At 39.7% G+C, this 9,178-nt stretch overlaps 1 protein-coding gene across 2 annotated transcripts; it reads right to left on the bottom strand.

Annotated features, from left to right (window-relative positions):
- Positions 1-609: 609 nt before the first annotated feature.
- On the bottom strand, positions 610-8,614 carry LOC124681466 (transcription initiation factor IIF subunit alpha-like). Of its 2 annotated transcripts, none has more exons than XM_047216384.1 (9): positions 8,357-8,614; positions 7,088-7,246; positions 6,708-6,859; positions 4,704-5,071; positions 3,632-3,747; positions 2,439-2,564; positions 2,114-2,323; positions 1,807-2,007; positions 610-1,018 (listed from the first exon to the last, which is right to left on the bottom strand). In XM_047216384.1, the coding sequence occupies exons 1-9, from the start codon at positions 8,528-8,530 to the stop codon at positions 923-925; spliced, it is 1,602 nt and encodes a 533-aa protein (XP_047072340.1). In that variant the 5' UTR covers positions 8,531-8,614; the 3' UTR covers positions 610-922. The 2 variants fall into 2 exon arrangements, with proteins under 2 accessions (XP_047072340.1, XP_047072339.1); XM_047216383.1 differs by having other exon boundaries at positions 2,114-2,326; positions 8,357-8,610.
- Between the last annotated feature and the right edge of the window lie 564 nt (positions 8,615-9,178).

Below are 9,178 nucleotides of genomic sequence, written 5' to 3'. Positions count from 1 at the left end.
AAATTGACGGGTTAATGTGAACTTATCCATGCGGTTAGGCGCTCTTCAAATAGGAATCCATTTTCTAACTGGATTTTTGCTTCTCACTTTGGGCAGTTAGCAATAATCTTTCTATGGACGTCCGGAAATCTGTTTCATGTAGCTTGGCAAGGAAATTTTGAATCATGGATACAGGATCCTTTACACGTAAGACCTATTGCTCATGCTATTTGGGATCCTCATTTTGGTCAACCCGCTGTGGAAGCCGTTACTCGAGGAGGTGCTGCTGGTCCAGTTAATAGTTTTTCTTATTGAAGGGTGAATTATTATCCATTTTTAGTGAGAAAAAATCACAACATACTAGATTATGTCACTCTCACTATAACCACCTGATAATATGTGGGTGTGTAGTATATGATTCGTCTATTTCTTAGAGTAGGACAGACTGGTTTATCAAATGATGATACATAGTGCAATATGGTCAGAACAGGGTATTTTTTAATACAAACCTGGAGGGCCGTTTCTGTCACAAAAATGAACCTGCTTTACTCAAAGAGCACAAACTTCCGCTATCTTTCTTTGGGTGTTTGGCTGTTTGCAACAACAAACGGGGCCAGAAGTGCATAATCATCATGTGTGCAGCTGCGATCAGGCAGTATAATGTTATTTCTAACCAATCATTTGAGCGTGCTCGCCTATGGATCATCAGGCCACAGTCAGATGATTACAGCCACGGACCAAATACAAAAGAACTCTACCAGAAGATCACAACATACTAAACTACTGTATCATTATTTGATTTCTATAAGCAAGCTACAATAAAAAGTTCAGCATACTCAAGTCCGAAGACCAGATTCATTCAATGCAGTACAAAGATATTATGTTCATACAGAACCGAGGAAGGTTCTTAATGAAGGAATTCAACTTGAGTTTGTTGAGCTCTTCATTTCTTATCCTCTCTAAGGACGACATAGTTGTGGCCATTCGTTTTCTGTATCTTCGAAATTTTCTTCAGAATTTCAGCAAATGCATTCTTGTCCTGCAATGGAACACACTGACATCAAAGAAAGGCATCGAGCTGACAAATCAACATTGGAAAGAGCATGTCTGACACTTCCGATCATAAAAAAGGACTAACAGCTAATGATTACAAAATGCAACCCAATTATGCCATCCATAAGATTTTTTTATGAAACTTAAAGCTCCGCCTAGCAAATTCATCAAAGCAACATCTTCCCTTTCTGGTACTACTCCCATTATTTTCATAATTAGTACTGCCAAAATTAGAATAGTGATAAAGGTGGGACAGAAATTAGCGCAATATGAAGAATGATGCTGCAGACCGTGGGCACACTTCTCCACCCATGTGCCAGCCAGCCCCAGAAAATAGCAAGCCAAAGCATGCAGCAATAACGCTAGATGCTAGTGACATGTTGCAGACTGTCCAAGTCTGAACGCCAACACACAATAGCTTTGTTCCTATTTTTCAAATTTCCAACCAACAGTTCCCACTTCCCTAATTAAAATTAATATTAACTGTCGATAATAAGAATTTGGACTATCCCTTGAGTCCCATCCAACCGCCAACATTCAAGAATTGGAGGTAGCTTCATGCATGACAATTAACAAACAATAATAAAATCCCTCAACAATTCTTACGAGTTCATGCAGAGTAGGAGTGGCTAAAATTCTTAATTTCAGTGGTTAGAACAGTGATGCATTATCAGTAGTACAATACAATGTCACAGCTTTAGTTTGTTGTAAATCAGTAAAGCTGCAGAAGCCTAAATCTGGATACTAAATCTGGATAGAACAGTGATGCATTACCTCTGGACCTCGTAGTCTAGACTTAAATCTGGATACTAAATCTTGTGTAGTGACTGGGGCCACTGCAAGAAGAACAGTCCTGATCTCATCCTCTGTCACAGGAGATACATTGGCACTGGCAGTTTTTGAGGAAGCCGTGGCCTTTGATGTAGGTTTCGAGGAAGATGGTGCCTCCTCCTTGATGCCTGATGGTTTGGTGTCCTACGCAAAGAACAATCACTTCAATACTAATCCAAAAGGAGCATACATGTCCATGGCAATTAAGGTTTGGCCTTTTTTTAATGTTAATTGAACCGAGTTTACTTACAGATTCCACCTTTACTTTCTTTGAAGCTGTACCGCCAGATGTTTTTGCATCATCACCACCCGATTTCCTCTTTTGTTTGGATTTTGATGCAGGAGGCGTGCTACGGGCATGTCCTGATGAAGGTGTGGGTTTAGCTGGGCTGTTGTCAACAGGTTCATCTTTCGGTTGATCCTTCTGCTTAGGAGCAAGCACTGGGGATGACTCATCGTCCTGCTGATAGAAGGGAATAAAAAAAAACCTTGTCATAAAAAGAAGCATGCTTTCCTGCGAACAATGCCCTTGTAATGGAAACAAATAATCAATCTCCACAACAACAAACTGTTACATCATCGTCTTCATCATCCTCATCGGCGTCTGACTCATTTTGTCCAGAAGCACGCCCAAGCAACTTCTTTAATTCCTTTCCTGACTTGCTCAAACCACCTTCTTCTTCTTCATTGTCATCATCATCCTGGATGTAGCACAATCGGAATATCAGCAGTTTGCTCTTGAACAATGATAATCGTTAACGGCGTATCTGCTTCGATTAAATTAACAAACCAGCATCCATAGGCAGGTAATAACTTGTAGCTTTTACACAATAGCGTTCATAGACAAATGCACTTGCATATCTTGAACATATTTGTTAGAGGTGGATTCCCATAATTCTTGCTAGCACATATGCTCAGATTCTCTTAGTGAAGATCCCAGAATAGGAATCTTATCAAAAAGCAAAGAATCTTACCACTATTAGTTCCTTACAATCTAAGGTCCTGATAATGAGCATCCCATTTATCACTTCATTCATATTTTCATTAGTTTGTCCTATTCATGTGGATTCCTATCATTACACTTGCACCAGACAAGCATTATCATTATGCATGCTAACAGGCATTGGCAGCTAGTATAACAAGTACGGGAAATTTTATTTACAAATGTTCTCACTTGTTATAGATATGTTCACACGGAACTAGAAAAGAGAACAGAACTGGGGATAACTAGAAGAGTATGCTACGAAAACGAAATACTAAATGAACTCGATTTATTGCTTGATTGATAGGATACATGTCCTCTCTTGTAAGAGGGATGAATAACTTGGCTTCTAAGGAAATAATGCTAAACATTCCAACTGCTCAGATCGTATCCCCTAAGTGCATAACTAAGGCACACGAAAGTGACATGGGTAAATCTAGCAAATATTAGTGGCACATTTATAAAAGCATACTTGCTGGTTACATGTTTAACCTTTATAAACCATTTCAAGCATTCCCAACTAAAAAAATCCTGACATCAATTTTCACTACTGATTGAACAATTTTTATAAGAAAATAAGAAAGATCTCATTCCCAACTTAGATTTGTACATGTTTTTAATTCGTACATATTTCCAAAAATAGTCTATATATTCCCAAACTTAGAAAATCCTGATATCAATTTTTAGTATTTATTGAACATGTTTTATAGAAGTATAAGAAACAATGCTAAAAGGTACAAATCTAAATTCATCTATATTTCAACAAATAGTGTATATTTGCACAACCTGCTTAATTTCAGGTGGAGCAGGAATCTCAGGAGCTAAATCTGCCCGCTCCTCTGGGTCGATATCCACAGCCTCATCATCATCAGTGAATGTTTCTTCATGCTCCCAGTCATCCCCTGAAAAGGCAATTCCCCCACTATAATGATCATGACATATAGGCAGTGTTGATATTTTCTTAGCAGTGTAAACATTTTGGAATAGATGTCTGCAACAGAGCAAACTGAATCTCAATGTAACGGTTTGGCCATGTAACGGTTTGGCCATGTAAGGTATAATGCTTCAATTGGCTTTTATTCATATTTTCAAATTAAGTTAAGATGTAGTGTTATTCTCTCTTCCAATAACTGCAATGTTGAATTCACCCCTTGGATTGTAAGCAAGTAATGGTAGTAGCGCATTTACTTGTGGCTAAGGGTTGAATTAGTTGTTGCATGACCATCTAGTGTGAATGCCACATAAGATAAATCAGCAGGAGAATGTGGCATTCACACTAGATGGTCATGCAATAACTAATTCAACCCTTAGCCACAAGTAAATGCGCTACTACCATTACTTGCTTACAATCCAAGGGGTGAATTCAACATTGCAGTTATTGGAAGAGAGAATAACACTACATCTTAACTTAATTTGAAAATATGAATAAAAGCCAATTGAAGCATTATTTTTCGAGGCCATCTATCTAATATAGTGCAAATGGCATGTATCATGTAAAGAAAATCAACAGACATGGGAACTAACAAAAGCATATGCTTCATAATATAGAATGAACCTTGTCGTAAAATTGTTAAAATAAACTATTTTAGAATACTAAAATCTCATACGTAAGTGTTTGGCAAGTAATCTTATTCACATTACTAAATGTAATTCTAATGTGATCATATTATGCATTAAATTAGAGACAAGGGATCATCCAATAAGCACTAACAAGTTAAAGCTCCAATAAAAAATAAAAAATGCAATGTGAGCAAACTATGAATAAACTTCAAGTTATGCAATGCTAGACTGTGGAATGCGAATAGAGTTGTCTGCCAACTACAGTAGAATTCTGATACAATCAAAATTGAGAACAGACCTTTCTCAATGTCATCATCCAAATCAAAATCTAAATCTTTTCCACCTTCCTCGTCGTCATCCATGCCCCTCTTAGAGAGCCCAAGCCTATCTTTGCGAGCAGCTTCCTCTTCTTCATTCTCCTCACCTTTATCAGAATTATTACCGTCCTCATTGTCTTTTCCCTTCTTAGGACGAGCACCTTCTTTTTCTCCATCATTAGTAGGCTCAAGCTTTTTCATATCAGAACCGAAGGCAGCTGGGCCATTCGTAGCTGCCTTCATCATCCAACGTTCATAACCAGTTGCACTAGTCTTTCTCTTATTCATCTTCTCCTCAGCCTCTTCCAGAGTCAGTTGTTTGTACTGTGCAACTTTACTGAAGTTATACCTGATATAAGAACCAATGAAGCAACGAGCACACATTAATTCACTGAGGAAACATTTTATCAAGATTCAGCTGTCAAGCAAAAACAATTATAATTTCGTCAATCATTGATAAAAAAAACTGCTGCTACATCCCAAAATGCTTGACATAAAATATCATTTAAGAAATTAATGGCTTAAAGGAAAAAAAGAATAATAATAATCTAATCATTTGCCAAGATCGTGGATACATTGGCACCACCCGACTGCCTCCTGCCCCGATCGCTAAATCCTGCTTTTGACCCTCCCTCTGAAACATCTGGTACGTGCACACACATCAGCCATCTGCACAGATGCTTCTATCTGCAAGCACATGTTCAATTCCACAAAGCACCGGCGAGTGTATAAAATGGCCATGCAACGAGCACAGATTGCACAACCACCACCATCGCCCTCTCTCTCTCTCTTGTCAGATGCGGCAGAGGCAACAAAGAGTGGCCGCTATGCTCTGCGTACACCACAAGTCCATTCTCAAGCGTGTCCGAGGCAGAATGCAATGGCAAAGAAATGAGAAAGCACCAGGATTGTGTGTGTTCTGACATCAAAATCACCTTACTTTTGTTTGTTTGTAAGGAAACTACGGTTAAATTTTTGCACACATGAAGAACTGATAAAACATGCCCAAAACCTCTGGGGGGATTCCTTAAGAAATGTGGGCAGATTATTCAAAATTTCTATGGAATATGTTTTATAAATCATGAGTGGAACACCATGAAACTCCGCTAAACCTACGCGAAACACTTTAGAGCTTGTGCAAATACTTCGTGAGATAACAAGGAACTTTACAAAACTTGCTGAAAATCCTGTTTTAATTTGACAGAACACAAATAAAACTCTGTGAAGCATCACTGAAACCAATTATAATTTATGTAAGAGAATCATGTAATTTGGCTGCAAACATCTACACAAATCTTTGGAGGTTATGTGAAACTTATCCTAAAGCTCATAAATCCAAAGAACTCAAGTGGAACTGTTTGAATCTTGACTGAAAATTGAACAAGACTTGTCTGAAATAGCATTGGTATGCAGGTGAGATAGATAAGTTTTTAAAGTCTGTAAAGCTCGAACAAGTGTGTATACAGGGACATGAGAGGCAGAGAAAATAACACATGCATGCGATCTCACCCCTGCAGTGCGTTCAGTCATAAGATGATGTACCATTGGGACTTGGGGGCAGCTCTAACGGCATAGTGACCACTAGCAGTTCCCATATCGTTTAATCTTTGTCTTGCTAAGGCGCGTGAAAATGACTTGAGTAAGTTTGTTGCAGAAATATTCACAATATTAATTCTTTTTGTAGATGTTGTCAATTTATACGACAACAAAAACTAATTGTCAAAGTTGCAACAATGGACACTGAAAGTCAGACACTCAAGGTTTTTACATCATTAGGCATTCTACCACCGCTCTGACGCCTAAGCACCTAAGGCAGGTAAAATTTCCAAGGCACTGCCTTACCGCCTAAGTGACGCCTTAAAAACCACGGTCAGACTTGCCTCTCGTTTTTTCCTTTTTTTTAAACCAGTATTACTAGAATCCTGAATTCCTGTTTCAGGCTAACACAATGACAAGCATAGAAAAATGTGGAACAGGTGTATTACCAGTTGCCAGCAGGAAATGCATGGAATTCCTTGCCATGCAACATCAATAAATAGTACGTAGCTGTTGCTGACTGTGATCCCTCCATATGACCTTGAAACTGATACTGACCAGTTTCATCTTCCAAAATCCATGGCTTCCTGTTGTATTTCTCCTGGGGTTTCCAAATGTAAATTCATACAGTTAAAAGGGCAGACTGCATAAACTTTATACAACTTTCAGGATTGGCTCAAAACAAATACTTCTGAAAAAAAATCCAGGACATGGCACAAAAATTGGTAACGTTTGGTTCTCGCAAAGAACAATAACTATCAGTACCTATTTTGTACAGGAAAAAAATGCTGAACTAAATAGTGATGAATGATGATCCAAAAGTGAGTACCAGCATTTTATCAGTAAGCTGTCGCCCTTGTAGGCCTTCTTTATGAAGAGACCATTTGTTCTCAGCATTCTTTTTCTTTGAGAAAGGTGGTAAACCAGTGACAAATCTTCCAATAGAGAATGACTTATCTGTGGTAGCATTTGCCCGTACATTGTATTCCTGAAAGTGAAAGATTCACACTGAGGAAATCATAGTATAAATATATGAACCAGCAGCTGATCTGCCTGGTTAACAGAGCACATGATCTGTGCGCTGTAAACATCACATAATAATCTAAACAATTTCCACGGAAGCAACTGTATAGTACAAATGAAGAGCCTGCATCAAGTTATGGAACTAAGCACACAGTGAGCAGCAGTGGAGCTTAGTGAGGGCCAGGACGTGTCCTAGCCCCTCACAAATTTTTTTTAAAAAAACTATCTCGTTATAACACACTTCAAGAAACATTAGCAATCACTCTCATGTTTAAACTCCAACATTCCCAATTTCCCACAATTCCCTGATGCACCTTTTGATTGACACACTAAACCAAATATTTCTAGTTAGTTTTCAGTGCAATTTACCATCCAAAGCTTTAGCATAAACAGATGCATCATGTAGCTTGTACAATACAAAAGTTTAAGATCAGAGTCGGTCACTACAGATATTCAAAGTCCTATTAATAAATGATGTAACTTAATTTTCACGACGGGTCGAGTTCTATTGGTCAAGTCCCAAATCTATTCGATAACAAAAGCAGCCCTAACATCTAGTAAAACTAAAACTTAAAAAAAAATAGGCAATTGCATATATTTTGGTTCTTCCTTGTCAACAACATGTTCCAGCGGTCCAGGTAACATGACCTGCAACAAGATCAAGACAAATTTCCCCTTCTTAATTCTTGTTGCCTACTTAATAGTTTATTGTGATTGCAACAATTTTGTGCCATGATACAAGCCAGAAAGTAAATTGTATTGGCAAGCAACGCAAATTAACAAAATTATCGTGGTTATGTTATTCCTTATCCCATGAAGGTCCGAGAAATAGCAGTCGGTCGGTTCCTATACTGCAGCGAGAAGAAGTAAATTCCATTCCGTGACATATATACTGAGCAGCAGAGTTCAACTAGTAACCCCTGAATCTCACAATCCAACATCTCAATTCCCCACCACAGAAGTCCACGGACACGAACCACATCCGGCTACTGGAGCAACCGACCGTGGAAACCCTAGATCGAGAGCGTTGGCATAAACGGTGATCACGGGCACGCGGGAACGGACGGATCCATACCCGGATTAGGTTGGTGATGGGAGCGGAGCAGACGAGGCATCGAGCGCGGGAGAGCGCCATTTTCTTGCCGCATGAGCTGCAGAGCGTGGTGTGCTTGCACCCGGTGCCGTAGAGGTCCGATGGGGAGCCGCAGCCCTCGCACGCGGGCTTCAGCACCAGGTCTACGCTCCCCATCGCGGCGGGGAGGAGCGGTCGGCGGCGGGGCACAGACGGTGGGTTAAGGTCCCGGCGAAGGACGGAATGGTGGGGATCAGTGGTGTCCGGTCCGGGTCGCGTGATTTGGAAATGTAAATGGAGAGGGGTTCGCTCTTGTTCTTTTTTCAAGCTTTATTTATTGACGAAATGTAAATGGAGTAGTAAATAATATGCCGCGTTGCACCGGAAGAATACAAAATCGACCCAAAATCGATTCTTAGCCATTTCCGTGGGTTGCTACCCGCAAAAAAATTACTATCTGTCATGTTAAAATTTTATCTAAATTCAGATGTATCTAGAGTCTAATGTTGAAATATTGGACCTACACTTAATGGTCCAAACTAGATTTCAGATTTTCCCTATAAATCTCAAAGCCCACTTAGTGGTAGCCTTGTTAGTTTGAGCTCAAGTTGGTGGCAGCTCACTAGGGAGTGGCAAGAGGTGGGAAGTTTAGTCCCACATGGAAAGTTGGGAGGAAGTTAGACCACCTTATAAGGTGAGTTGTTTCACCACTAGTAAGTGAGTGAGAATAGGAGTGCTACACGCGCTCCTCCTCCTCCTCGTTCGACTTGACACGTAACGACGCGCCGCGCCGCGCTCGTGGTGAGTGGATTGAGCCTCGAGCCG

This window comes from Lolium rigidum, unplaced genomic scaffold, assembly GCF_022539505.1.
Source record: "Lolium rigidum isolate FL_2022 unplaced genomic scaffold, APGP_CSIRO_Lrig_0.1 contig_43818_1, whole genome shotgun sequence".
NCBI lineage: Eukaryota > Viridiplantae > Streptophyta > Magnoliopsida > Poales > Poaceae > Lolium > Lolium rigidum.
The sequence above is the reverse complement of the archived record's forward strand: the minus strand, read 5'-3'. Positions and strand labels throughout refer to the sequence as shown.

What these genes read in the sequence shown, in the direction of transcription:
- LOC124681466 (XM_047216383.1), bottom strand. Translation starts at nt 8,530, where the DNA reads ATGGGGAGCGTAGACCTGGTGCTGAAGCCCGCGTGCGAGGGCTGCGGC. An exon ending in CCATCACCAACCTAATCCGG is followed by an intron (nt 7,247 to 8,356) that starts GTATGGATCCGT and finishes TTTCACTTTCAG; the next exon opens with GAATACAATGTACGGGCAAA. An exon ending in CTCCACCTGAAATTAAGCAG is followed by an intron (nt 2,565 to 3,631) that starts GTTGTGCAAATA and finishes TGCTACATCCAG; the next exon opens with GATGATGATGACAATGAAGA.